The 12891-nt window shown below is 47.8% G+C and overlaps 2 protein-coding genes across 2 annotated transcripts in view; both read left to right on the top strand.

The window, feature by feature from the left end:
• LRRIQ4 (leucine rich repeats and IQ motif containing 4) overlaps nt 1–12891 on the top strand; it is a gene marked incomplete at both ends in the record, with an annotated part of 228139 nt that overhangs the window by 165189 nt on the left and 50059 nt on the right. The gene's annotated exons all lie outside the window — the stretch shown is intronic.
• CLDN11 (claudin 11) lies at nt 904–10092 on the top strand (the record flags this gene model as incomplete). Its single annotated transcript, XM_082766702.1, has 3 exons — nt 904–1129; nt 3608–3772; nt 9517–10092. The coding sequence occupies 3 exons, from the start codon at nt 904–906 to the stop codon at nt 9747–9749; spliced, it is 624 nt and encodes a 207-aa protein (XP_082622828.1). The 3' UTR covers nt 9750–10092.

The following is a 12891-nucleotide window of genomic DNA, read 5'->3' as shown; positions in this document are numbered from 1 at the left end:
ATGTGTTTGCAATAATACCAAGTAAAAAAGGGAAAACAGCGTGTCTGCCTGTTTCTGCAGATACAGGATTGTCTGTGAAGTTTTTCTTTTGACATTTGGAAACGGGCTGTTCTTTGTTTTATGAGGTAGGCTAAAAGTTATGCCCGTAATGAGTCTGAGTAAAAAGCCACTTATTCTAAATGTTAGCGTTTAAAAATGGAAATGAGGTGCTGCCTAAAGCAAACTTAAGACTCTGAGAGTGTTAGTTAAGAATTTTGAAACCTCAGGCATGAGAGAACACAGAGATGGCTCTTTTATGTTTTGCAGTTACTGAAAACATCAGAAAAGAAACAAGACCGATTATGTGCATTTACTGCAGGAGTGCCGATGGCTCTGAGGAGACGATCAGTTCCGTCTCTTGGGTAACTCTGTCCACCACGTTTCTTGCCTTATTTTTCCATGACGTGACAGAAAGTGTGATCGTTTGTCTTCAGCCCTAAAAAACCACTTCGATTTTTATCTCGAGCCTGAATTTTCAGCAGCCAGGCTGCCTGCACGTGAATAAAGTAGCCTGTTTTGTCGTCTGAGCACTGGCGGAGGCGATTCTGCATCCCCTGTCCGCATCCTCCTCCTCCTCCAGCTCCCTGCGATGAGCTGGCAGAAGTTGGGGCTCCCCCCTTGCTCCTCCCATGCGCTGTGGGGCTGGAGGCAGCTCTGACCCCTCCCAGGGAGGGAGCTGGGCAGAGGCAGCCTGATGTGTGCTCGGGGACCTCTTCCCACCAAAGTCCAGTCCCTCCCGCTCCCAGCTGGCGGCAGGTCCCGGCTGCACGCGTCCTGCCCTGCCTCGCACAGCTCCGCAGCCTCCACTGCCAAAGCTTTGCCCCTGCTCTCCTGCCCAGCTTGTAGGACCAGGGCCTCATCGCCATGGTGGCCACCTGCCTGCACCTGGCTGGATTTGTCTGCAGTTTCATCGGGTGGATCGGGGTGGTGGTGGCGACCGCCACCAACGACTGGGTGGTGACGTGCGGCTACACCATCACCACCTGCAGGAAAATGGACGAGCTGGGCTCCAAGGGGCTGTGGGCAGACTGTGTCATGGCGACAGGCCTCTATCACTGCAAGCCCCTCGTGGACATCCTCATCTTGCCAGGTACGTGTCCCCCTCTGTGCCCTCGTCCCTCCTGCCCCAAGGCGCTGCTCTGTGTGGTGCTGCTGTGGGGTGAAATGCTGGCGAAGCTCCTTCTGCTTCAGCAGCCCGGGAGATGGTCCATTAAATATGCTAAGGAGTGATAGCCCTTAACATGATACCCATTAAGTTCTACCTGTTTTTAATCATGTCTAGGTATGATGTGTTATCTCTGGCTATTAAAATCCACTTAATGCTATCAATCATTGCCCTTAATAAACACTCGCCATTTCTTTCACGTCTCATTTCCAGGTTGTATTGCAAAACATACATAGTATATTGAGATCTAAGAGAGTATTTCAAATTTAACTTTGAGATGATGATGAACTGTTACAAATGTTAAGGATCAATTCCTTGAAATGATTTTGAGTATAATGAATCTTTTGGCATCTATTATTAATGCTGCTATGGCTTTTAATCTTCTGAAAGATTGTCATCGGTCTTGACGGTCTTCGGATATGTTCTAACACAGGACAGATCTTTTACACAGTAAAGAGATATAACTACCCTTAATTTGTCATGATACTTTCTAATCATATAGTAATTTTCATCTAGTTTACTGCAAAGCAAACATTAAGCAAGGTGTTCCGTCAGTGTTAGTACATCTTTTGAGCTAACTAAATCCGTCTTTGTGTGATCCTGTCCCTGTAAGTTCAGTTAATTATTTTACCTAATGATTTTACCTATTTAAATTGCAGTTAACTCTATGGTGTTTCTTTGTTCTGTTACATTTTAGAGTACACATCATCAAGAATTTCAGAGGTGCCCCTTCCAAAACTGGCAGGGCAGAAATAACCATTCCTTGTAGCTTTCATTCATTTTTCCTTATTTATTTGTTTAAACTGTTGTGGAAATAATTTCACAGTTGTTAGAAAGATTATTTCTGAAATACTCTCTGATACGATGCCTAGTCAGTATTACACAGTGTTCGGCAATTTTGAATCTCTCAGACCAGCTCCTATTCTTCCCTTCTGTGCATGTATACTTATATTTTAGTAGATTTACTTTCCTTATAGCTACTATTGTTAAGCATGATGCAGCACAGAAGAGAGAGAAAAAGCTTGCCCAGAAGAAACAGTATTGAATGAAATTTAATAAATAAGTAAATAAGTCTTTCATCAAAAGAAAGAAATGTTTCTTTTCAGCAGAAACAGATCACAAAGCAAGATTCTTCTGCTTGTAACTCATCTGAGACCCATAGCTGTCCACAAGAGAAATTCGTCCTTGCTCTGCCTGCTCGCTGAATTGTATTTAGAGTCTTTCATTGACTGAGCCAAGTCCTTAAACTGGTGTGTTTGTGTGCATGTTTGATTGAGATCGATTACACAGAAACCACACTGGGCATTGCCATCTTCTTTGTTTTCTCATTTTCTGCCCTTAACCCCTTAGAGAACATTTTTGGTCAGTTTCCTGCTGAAAAATCAATGAAATGTTTGTTATACCTGGGCTCTGCCTTTTCAGGAGGAGTGAAATCCTCAGTGCTGCTCTCTTATCCATATGTTGGTGGGATTTGCTTGAGGCACTCATCTGCTGCTATTCTTTGAGGCATCACAAAACACCGTGTCTGCGTGTGGCAGCTTCATCTTGTTAACAGGAGGGGAAAGAGAGCCAGCATTGTCACTCTGTGGGGGCTGTCCCGAGAGCTATATGTACTCAAAACTCAATATGTTCTGACACAGTCCCTCACAGACTGGTAGAAATAGCCTGCCCTGCATAGCCCCTGTTGTCCCTCACTGCCTTGTGCTGCCTGCTGCTGCTGCAGGGGACAGGAAGGGCGCGGTGGTGACTGATGGAAGGCCAGGGGATCCCGTGATGTCCAGAGGGACCCAGATGAATAGGTTGGCTTTGGCTGTGAGAGCTCAAATAACTCTACAAAGTGCAGTTATTTCTCTTCCTCTGTCTGTGCCGGTGGTCAGCTGGACTATTGTTATGTGACCCTGCTGCTGTCCCTCCTTCTCCCCGGTCCTCAGCTTCCCCTGGTGGCAGTATCTCATGGACCTGCATGTTTGAGTGATGGGTCTTCAGCTCTGCGGCCCTCCTGACCACAAACCTCATCTGGTGGTAGCAAGCTGATCTCCGAGTCTTTAAATTCTAGTTATTTATTCAAGGCTGAAGAGATTCAAAAGATCCTTCCTCCCAGTTTCCTTTACCATCCCTTCCCCTATTTCCCAGCTCCGTGATGTCTCCGCATCTTGCTGGGAAGGCTTTGTGTTTTCCAGACAGTGCTCCTTATGCTGTGGAAAATTTTGAGCTTGAACACCCTGTTCATGCACTAACCATGGTACTGTGGTTTCACGGTCAATATTTATTCACACAATGGCTTGAACCTGTCTCCAATACTCCATGCACATGTTCTGAGCCCATCAGGCAGGAACCTTCACCCAAAGTTCTCCACCTCTTGAGCCGAATAATCAAAATCCCTTTTCCTTGCCCCACCAACAGGGTACGTCCAAGCGTGTCGAGCACTGATGATCGCCGCCTCCGTCCTGGGCCTTCCTGCCATCTTCCTGCTGATAACCGTCTTGCCCTGCATCCGCATGGGCCACGAGCCCGGAGCCGCCAAGTACCGCCGCTCCCAGCTGGGAGGGATCCTCATCATCCTCCTGGGTAAGGCGCTCGTGGTGCTGCATGGTGCCACCTCCAAGCCTCCAAGCGGGCTGGGTTAAGCCAGGCTGGGCCTCAAATGCTCCAACCAAAGGCATGAGCAAGAGGAGCACTGGGCAAAGTTAGCTGAGCCCTGTGGGAGGTGAAGCCCACGAGTCCGGGGGTGCTTTTCTGTGGGGACATCATGGGGGAGAGCACGGAGGTGTCCCCCCGCCTCCTGCCAGCCTCGCCCCCCGGCCTCCGAGTTCCCCAGGGAATTTCTTCCCGTCCTCGGGGCCTGCGGAGGACATTGTTTTGAGCAGCTCAGACTGTGGAGCTCATTGTCCTCCACGCAACACCTGCATGTTCTTGAGGCCTCGTCATCTCAGCAACAGGCTGCGGTGCCTTGTTTTTACCCGTTTGTTTGGCAGAGGAGGAGGGGAGAGGGAAAGTGGCCTCTTTGTGCGGCTCTGCTGCTCGCTGGCAGCCAGCACTGACATCATCCTCGTCTTTTCTTCTTCTTCTCCTTATTTTTTTCAAGTGGGCACCACATATAGCTGCCATGAAAGAGGTACTCGGTGCTGCAGCTTGGGGAGCTTCTGCCTGCATGCACCCAGCTGGGGAAGAGCCCATGAGGCAGGCAGTGGTGAGAAGCTTTTAGGACGAGTCAGGATGTCTGAAATCTAAGGGAAAGCACAATGAAAGTGAAACCAGTGTGCCATTTCACTTGCCACAGCTGGAAATCCGAGCACCAGCTCAATAGGGCCTGTTCAGGACATCCTGGTCAGGAGCAGCCACGCAGGAGAGCTGTGGGAACATGGCCCTGATCCCTGTCCTGAAACCTTGAGTCACAGATTTGGTCTTGGCAGAGAAAGAAAGTGTTTTTTTTTCTTGTTGTGAATGAAATTTTAGAGGTGGAGGAGTCTACTCTGCCTGATATCTTAGTCATGGGATGCAGGGGAGTGCCAGCAGAGCTGCATTTTGTACCAGACAACTGTGAATTTTTGGTTTTGGTCAAGGAGAACCATGCTGTAGATCAGCCCCATTTAGCATGGCTGCAGATGTGGAGCTGAGAGCATTGCTGCAAAATCTGCTTTGCTGAAGGGCAGCAACAGGGTTACAGCAGAAGGGCGACAGGCTTACAGGACCAGCAGATGTGGCAAACAAATGGCAGTGACAATATGGAGTTACACAGGAACAAGTGGTGGTGGACCAGGGGGGTTGGGGTCTGGTGTGTCACCTCGTGCCCTCGTCCTGCAATGGTGTAACACTGGTGGGGAGAACAGATGTAAGAGGATGAATGAGAGGAGCTGCAGTGCCCCACAAGCTGCAGGAGCAGAAGTGAGGCCACCAGCACACCAGGCTCAGCCGTGCGGCTCCTCTCTGCCTCAAAACGGGCTTCTCCTGTGAGAATGGCAAGAGTATATTTACAGAGACCTTGGCAGACAGATACTCTTCGGGACAGATTTGATCTTCTCATTGTTTTCACCCCTGTGAGTTGTGGAGCATCTGCAGCAGAAGGGATTTGCTCACACCACTAATGTCCTGTGTGAGCTGGGCAGGGGCAGCCCCAGGTCCTGGGAGCTCGGCATCACACCACCCTAACTGCACCGCCCAGAGGTTACAATAGCACTCTTCTTGTCAGATTACAGATAAAGAATTAACATGTTCCTTTTGCTCTTAAACATTTCAAAAAATATAACCAAGCCATAATTATTTTTACAAACACTTTTTTTTTTTCCCCAGTCTGATTAGCAAGAGAGTCCTCTTGGAAGGACAGCAATGTACAGAGCTCGGGGGACTTTGACATTATTTAAGCTGATTAATGATCTGTTATTTGAAAAACGAGGTGTTACCATTCCAGAGCATTTAATAACTATAAATATCAGGCCTCAAAATACATAATACTGACTTACAAGTCACTAAGTCCTGGTCTGTTCTTATTTACTCTCTGGTCACTGAACCCTCACTTGTGGTTTTCAGTGTTTGCTCCCCAACCTGAAGGGCTCCAGCCTTTTCCTCTAAGTCAAACCCAGCTCCCAGAGGTCTGGCTAATAGAAATTGAATCCAAAACCACTCACAAACATCGCAAATATATTGAGAGTGGGGATGTGATCATGGAAGTCGGCCCCAAGGTAAAACATCACTTGTTGCTCAGGGAGGGGATGGCAGTTTATCACTGTAGTGGTTAAAAAGGAAAGAAGGGGTTGAAACACAGTGTGGAACCAAAAAAAGAAATATAAAAAAAATATATATATATTGAAAACTTGCCAGGAAAACAATGGGCTCAGATATTCCATTGATTTTTCTGTCCACTGATAATAGCGGGCTGCAGAGTGCAACATGTGTGCACACCCTCCTATCCTGCCTGCTGATGTATTTATGTCTTTGCTCGATCCTATCTGACCAAGAGAATTGATTTATTGCTCAAAACGACCATCAGCAGTGGTTTGCTGTGAGCTGGTATGAAAACATTTCATATGCTAGTGTTGATGGAAAAAGCCGGGCCCATCCTGTGTTGTTGATACTAATTCAGGAGACCCCTTGCTGGTACCCAAGTGGTGATTTTCCTAGGGGAAGTGAGGGACCTGAGAGACTGAAAACCAGATGGAAAATATGTGAGTTATTGGGAATTACCACCACAAAGTGACCGTATTAGCTATTGTGTACTAAATAAATGGTATTAATAGGTTCTTCTTGACATGACTTTCTCTCAGAAGACTCTATCCCAAGAAAGCCAAGGTTTGAAAGTGTTTTTTTCTTTTTTCTTTTGGGAAGCTGTGGGCACTAAAAGACCTTTGTAAACCACGCTGGTCCCCCTAGAAGAAATCACAGAGTCATTGAACCACTTAGGTTGGAAAAGACCTTCAAGATCATCAAGTCCAACCAATTAATCCCTTTACACTGCAACACTCAAACTGTGGCTTGAGCCTCAAAATTTTCCCAGGTGGGCACGTGGCTCAGGTAGGAGGGAAAACTGGTATCAGAGCAAATACATAGACCTGCGTGTGGTCCACTGAGCAACTGCTGTGCTGTGCACAGGGTAAAATGGCTTTGCACTTTTGGAGGCCAGACCATGAACTCCAACACTCTCAGTGCTGTTCTGTGATGTTATTTAGCTGGAATGACTTTATGAGATTTATTTGTACAGCCACAGATATCCAGATAAAAAGACTGCCTGTAAAAGAGAAACAAAAAATCACATATCCATTATTTCATTCTGCAAGACCAACTGCTTTGAAAAAGAAATCTTGACTTTGAGTTGGCAACTCAGGATAATTAAATTTAGCCATGAAAGAGAAGCATTCTTTCTTCCACAGATAACTTGTAACTTACTGTTAGGGAATTTGGCAGGGACTCGCCGTCCCTTGAGCTAGGGCTGTAGTGCTTTATCCTCCCCACTTTCTGTCCACGTGTGCTTCCACCAGCTAATTAAACCATGCCTATAATGCCCGATATTAAGAGATTCAGCTCAATGGATTGAGCAAGAGCATTGCCAAAAAGGACTCAGGCCTGCTGGCAGCCTGGCAGTGTGACCCCAGTAGGTAAAAGCTTTCCTGGGGTTCAAGCTGCAGAAAGTGGGCAAGATTTTCGGTATGCATGTGCCCCAACACATGCTTCTGATTCCAGCTAACTTTGCTGGTTTAATGAAAAGTATTCCTTCTGTTTGCAGGCCTTCTCTTATTTTCTGCTGGACTGTGTTGACAACAACAGCTGTGCTATCTGTACTCATTCTTTCTGAGGGAGAGGCAGAGTCTCTCAGCATTAGCACAAAGGAGAAGCAGCAACAGTTCCTACTCTAGCAGCTCCTCCTTGTAGGGAGCCTATCATAAAATGCACTGGAACATGCCCTACAATGCCTTTTGCAATTCTTTTGGGTTCCTTGGCAAAACAGCTTATCTTCAGTCTTCCTCTGTGATACTAGACCATCACCTGAAAGAAATATCACAGTTCCAGACCATCCTTTTCACACCTCGGTGTAGGATTTACCATGCCCAATCCACATGGAGCAATGAAACCTCGGGGCAATCCTCCTCCTGGCAACTGGGCTCACTGGTTACTGACAGCAGCTGGTAGCCTCCAGAGGCAGGGAGGCCGAACCAACCCCTGCAGAGCCCTTGGCTGGTGTTTCAGCTTCCTAGGACTGTCAGCATTAAAATAACGTGCATTCACATGTGCATCCATATGCACAAGAGCTGCTATTGTCCGAGCATCCCTGAGAGCTCTTCTCAGCCCAGTGCAAGTGTTTTCTTCGGTCCCGTCTCGGGGGGAGGGCTGGAAAAGATAAGGCTCTTATATTCTATGGACATAAATATATATATATATATATTTACTGCTGACAGAAAAAGAAAAGATGATTGTGTGGTTTTGGACAACAAAGACGCTTTTTGTCAGGAGCCCATCAGAATGCTTTGCAAATTCTCATCTGGTACATTTTTGTTTTAAAGCGCTGAGGCTCACGAGCTGGGAGCAGGACTGATCCCCACGCCGAAGGGCTCTTCTCCCCTCCCTGCCTTCTCCAAAAATTCCTTCCAAAGCCACAGGGTCCTTGCTTTGAGAAGGCCCAAAATTATTGCTGGCTTTATTAGCATCCTCCAATGTTCTCCTCTTTTCCATAAGAAAATATTTTTTCTCATAATAACTGCAGCTATTGGGGATGGGTTTTCTGCTATACCGGCCAGGAGCTCGGGTTTGTTCTCCGCTCTAACTAAACAATTTTATTTTTTCTCTCACCCCTTTTTTTTCCCCTCTTGCAACCTTAACTTTTTGACACCGCCCCCAGATATCTTTTAACGCGGTCGGTGGAAATCTGTACCGCTGCCACAGCCCTGTTATTGTTTTGCTCTGATTCTCCGATAGCCACAAGGATGGAGTCCTGCACAGCTTGTCCCGGAGGCAAGTAAATATTGACGGATTAATTCTTGTCAGATGTACCGGCCATAAAGGATATTGTTTTAAGACCTGCTCCTGTGAGCTGCTTAACACAGCCGCTCCTGTTGCACGTGGGGGCTTTGCAGGATGGAGGAAGGATCCTCGGTGAGGGCGAGGAGCGGGGTGACACGAGCAGGATGCAGGGCACGTATTTTCTCCATGCTCTGAGCACACCACACACAGAAAGCGCTGTGCCCTCCAGCCTGGCTGCCTGCAAAGTCCTGAATTCGAACACTTCACTGAGGGCATCTCCTTCACACGCCACCTGCCCAGCAGCCTTCCTGCTTCTCATGGAAAAAAAATGAGCAAAACTTGAAATCCTCCATCATTTTTTTGACCTGCTTTGTAGACTGTAGGTTGCATACCATGTTCCCTTAGGATGAGGTCTCGTTTCTACTCATTTCAACAGGTTTCTGGAAAGCTTTGTGGGGTTTGTCAGATTGTTTGACAAGGGAAATTTTCCATGGGGAAGTGGAATTCACTTTCCAGATTTGGGATACGTTTCCCTCTCCATAAAACAAACAAACAAACTAACTAAATATCAACACCCTGTACTAATGCTTCTTTTATTCCTGCCCATTTTCTGCGTGTATTTTGTGAACCCTGCTCTGTCTTGCTAAGCACTGGGATATTTCGTGAGTGTTTGTGGCCATTCAGTTAGAGCAACTGCAGTGATGCTGATCGAAATGGGCTGAAGCTGTAGCACACGAGGTTATGCAGAAACAGTGATTTAGAAGAGTTAACTCTGAGCCCCAGGTTTTACTGTCTTACCCCTGGTGTGCCCGTGGTCAGCGTGGGGCTGGGCCTGCAGTGACTCTCCCCTCCTGTCTCCCCAGCCATGTGCGGCGTCGTGGCCACCATCTGGTTCCCCGTCTGCGCCCACCGCGAGACCACCATCATGAGCTTCGGCTACTCGCTGTACACGGGCTGGATCGGCTCTGCCCTCTGCCTCTTCGGTGGCTGCGTCATCGTCTGCTGCTCGGGGGACGCCCAGACCTTCGGCGAAAACCGCTTCTACTACGCCTCGGGCTCCAGCTCCCCGACCCACGCTAAGAGCGCCCACGTCTGAGGCTCCCCGGCACCTCCACGGCCGCCGCCGGGCGCGTTGGCTGCTGGCACCGCGGGCGTCACGCTCGCTTCTCCTGGCAGGCGCCACTTCCAAGACCCCGGGGGAAGACCTTAGAAAAGCAGCCCCACTGCCCGGTGGTGCCAAGTGTTCCCGTCCCCACCTGCCTTGTCCCAACCCTTCTCCAAAAAGGACGCCCCAGCCAGCCCGACCCCTCCCTCCTGCCTGTCTCGTCCTCACCGCCTGCCCCATCTTCCTGCAGCCGGGATGGCTCGGATGGTTTGGGGTCTTCAGGTGGGGTTTAGGGGTTTTATTTTACTGCCTAGCTCACCTGGTTAAAGGAGAGTTTAAAGCAACAAAACAAGACACGAGAGAGACGCTTCCCTGCTGTTGAGAGGCTTCCAGCAGCTCTTTGCTTTCCCCCGTTCAAGGTCACTGCTTTGGCAAGGTTCGGGTGGGAGGGCAGGGAGGAAGGCTGCAACCCTCCAACCAGGCAAATGTTTCTCTTTCGGAAGAGTAGGGAAGTTTTTCTGCCTTTCTCTGTAAATACTTTTGTACGGATTTGATCATTTTAGTAACAGTATTTCCTGCACTCCCCCGGTCATCAGTATGAAGGAAGCAGAACCCGAAGTCCTAACCACACGGTAAATAACAGCGCCTCTGTACATAGTTTCAAATGACTTTGAGGGCTCTAATCTCTGCATTCTCATTTTTTTTTTCCTTCTCTTTTTACTTTCCTTTGTACAGATCAGTTACTAAAAAAGTATTTTTACATTTTTAAAAAATCTTTGCTTTTTTTTCCCACAAGTTTGTGTTCTGTCTTGCATCATTAAACAGCATGTTTTTAACTCAACGTAATGCACCTGGTACAGCACAATTCTGGTGAGTACTGATGATGCCTTTGTACTTTAAGCGAAATACTGTACAATAAATAACAGAGTACCTGCAAACGCTGCCTTCTCTTTTTCCTTCCTTCCTGTGTGTTTCCATAGCTGGCTTTTCCATGACACGGGTTTCCCAACGATTTTGAAGTTGTTTTTTTAAAGCAATTCAGGATGAGAGATATTGCTGTGGATTTAAGTGTTAAGTTCTCAGTCCCTCTTGTTTTGGGGGAACCTTTAAAACCCAAGTAACCCCCTGTATGGTACCGACTGCTGCCTTGCACATTCATTCTTTCAATGTTCCCAATAGCGGCTTGCACCAGGGAAGGGATTTGCTGTACCCTTCACATCTGGGAGATTTAGAAACCCACTGGGACGATGGAGGTACAGCCCCAGCACTGCCTGGGCATGATGAAGTCCACAAGTCGTGATGCTCTGAGCTAAAATAAGAGTCTGATCTGTGGCCATCACTCTCTTTGATTAAAACTGTAAGATGGAGATCTAGCTCTGTCCTTACGAGAGGCTGTAGCAATTTAATTACGTTGATACTGAATCCCATCTGTTCCCAGGGACGTTAACTCCGTTCAAATAACTGGTGTGAGCTGGGCTTCAGGCCCAGGGAAAGAGCAAAGGCCGGGGGCTGCTGCACGGAGCAGGAGAGGAGGAGAGCTCCGACCCGGCACTTTGGGGTGGTGGGGAAGAATTGGAAAACAAGGCTGCAGGTCAAGCTGTGCTGGATTGGGGTCTGTCTGCTCATCTTGGTCTGCTTCGGTTGGAGAACCCCATTATTTCCAGGGGAAAGGATGCTGCAGCTCCATGCCTTACCCTGCTGGGTGAGACAGGAGCATTTAAAAGGAGAGGAGGAGGAGGACAGCCGTGGAAGCATCTACCTTCAAGCCCGGGCAGCCTTGAGCAGGACTTCTCCTGCCCGTGGTGCCCTGCAGCACCCACAATGTGTGTGCCAGCCGTGGGACACTTGTGGCCATTACATCAGGGGCAGGGCACAGTCGGTTGTTGTGTGCGCCGCGGGGACGCCGTCAGTGCTGCCATTGATGTGCGGGTGCCGCGGGCCGGGGCAGCGCGGGGACGTGCCAGCTTGTGCAGGCGGCCGGGATTGTGGATTGTGCGCCCGTTAACCCCGGGGCTGGCGGCGAGGGAGCCCTCGGAGCAGGAACCCGCTGTGATGCTGCCCTACAAATGGAGGGGAAAGCTCAGAAAATCTTGTCGGTGCAGCAGGAGGAGGGAGGATGACCAGAGTGGTGTCAGAGGGCTTGTTTTCCAGCACGGTGTTGGTGCTGCAATGAGGCTGTGCTGGTGCAGGAACCTAGGGGGAGAGAGCCCTTCCAGGCAGCACTTGTTTTGTTTTTTTTTATTTGTTATGATTTGGGCTGCAACTGAGCACCTTCAGGCATGTAAGGCTGGGGGCCCTGCCCAGGGTCACTGGGTACCTGTGGCTGATCCCAAACCCAGCCCCTGGAAGGCTCCAGGCAAGCTGCTCGGAGGAAGGAAGATGCTTTATTTCGGGGAGGGGAGGAGAATAAGCAAAGCAAAACCATCTCAGAGCAGCCACAGTGAAAATGCAAATCTGCAACCCGCAGTGTGCGGAGCGAGGAGGTGCCAAGTGTGGGATGGGACCGGTGCGGGCATAGCAGAGGGGAGATTTTAGAGAGATTTTGGAGGGGAGATTTCTGGTGGCACCGTAAGCAGCTGGGATAACACCGGTACCCCCAGGGTGAAGGAGCCCCGTGGGGCTTCGCGCTGCGATAGTCAACCTGTGGTCATTGGCTCTCAGTTTTTTTCTTTTTTGTTTTTTTTTTTTCTTTTTTCTTTTTTATTGTGTAAACGAATAACCATTTTTTTTTTTCACAACAGTGCAAGTAAATACCAAAGTCAGCCCGTTGAAGTGGATTTTCTACAAAGGAAATTTTGAAGCATTTAAGGCAAGATCTGTTCACCTCTAATTTCAATTTAGCATTGAAAAAATATTGGACCCTCACTGATCAGCTTAACAAAATTTATACAGGAAAATTCCATTTTTTGTTGTTTAGCCTACCATTTAAAAGATTTACATTACTATGGAAGTTGGTACTAATATACATTTGTCTCTGACTTCCTTTAAAAATCCATTAGTTCCTCTTTGTTTGTTTGTTTGTTTTAATGTAAAGGCACACAATAAAGCTTTATGCATTTATTAAAATATACAGATTTTGGTAAATTTAGATTTTTTCTTAGTATCTCGATAATATATATATATATATATAATA

This window comes from Aythya marila, assembly GCF_965140915.1.
Source record: "Aythya marila genome assembly, chromosome: 9".
NCBI lineage: Eukaryota > Metazoa > Chordata > Aves > Anseriformes > Anatidae > Aythya > Aythya marila.
The sequence above is the reverse complement of the archived record's forward strand: the minus strand, read 5'-3'. Positions and strand labels throughout refer to the sequence as shown.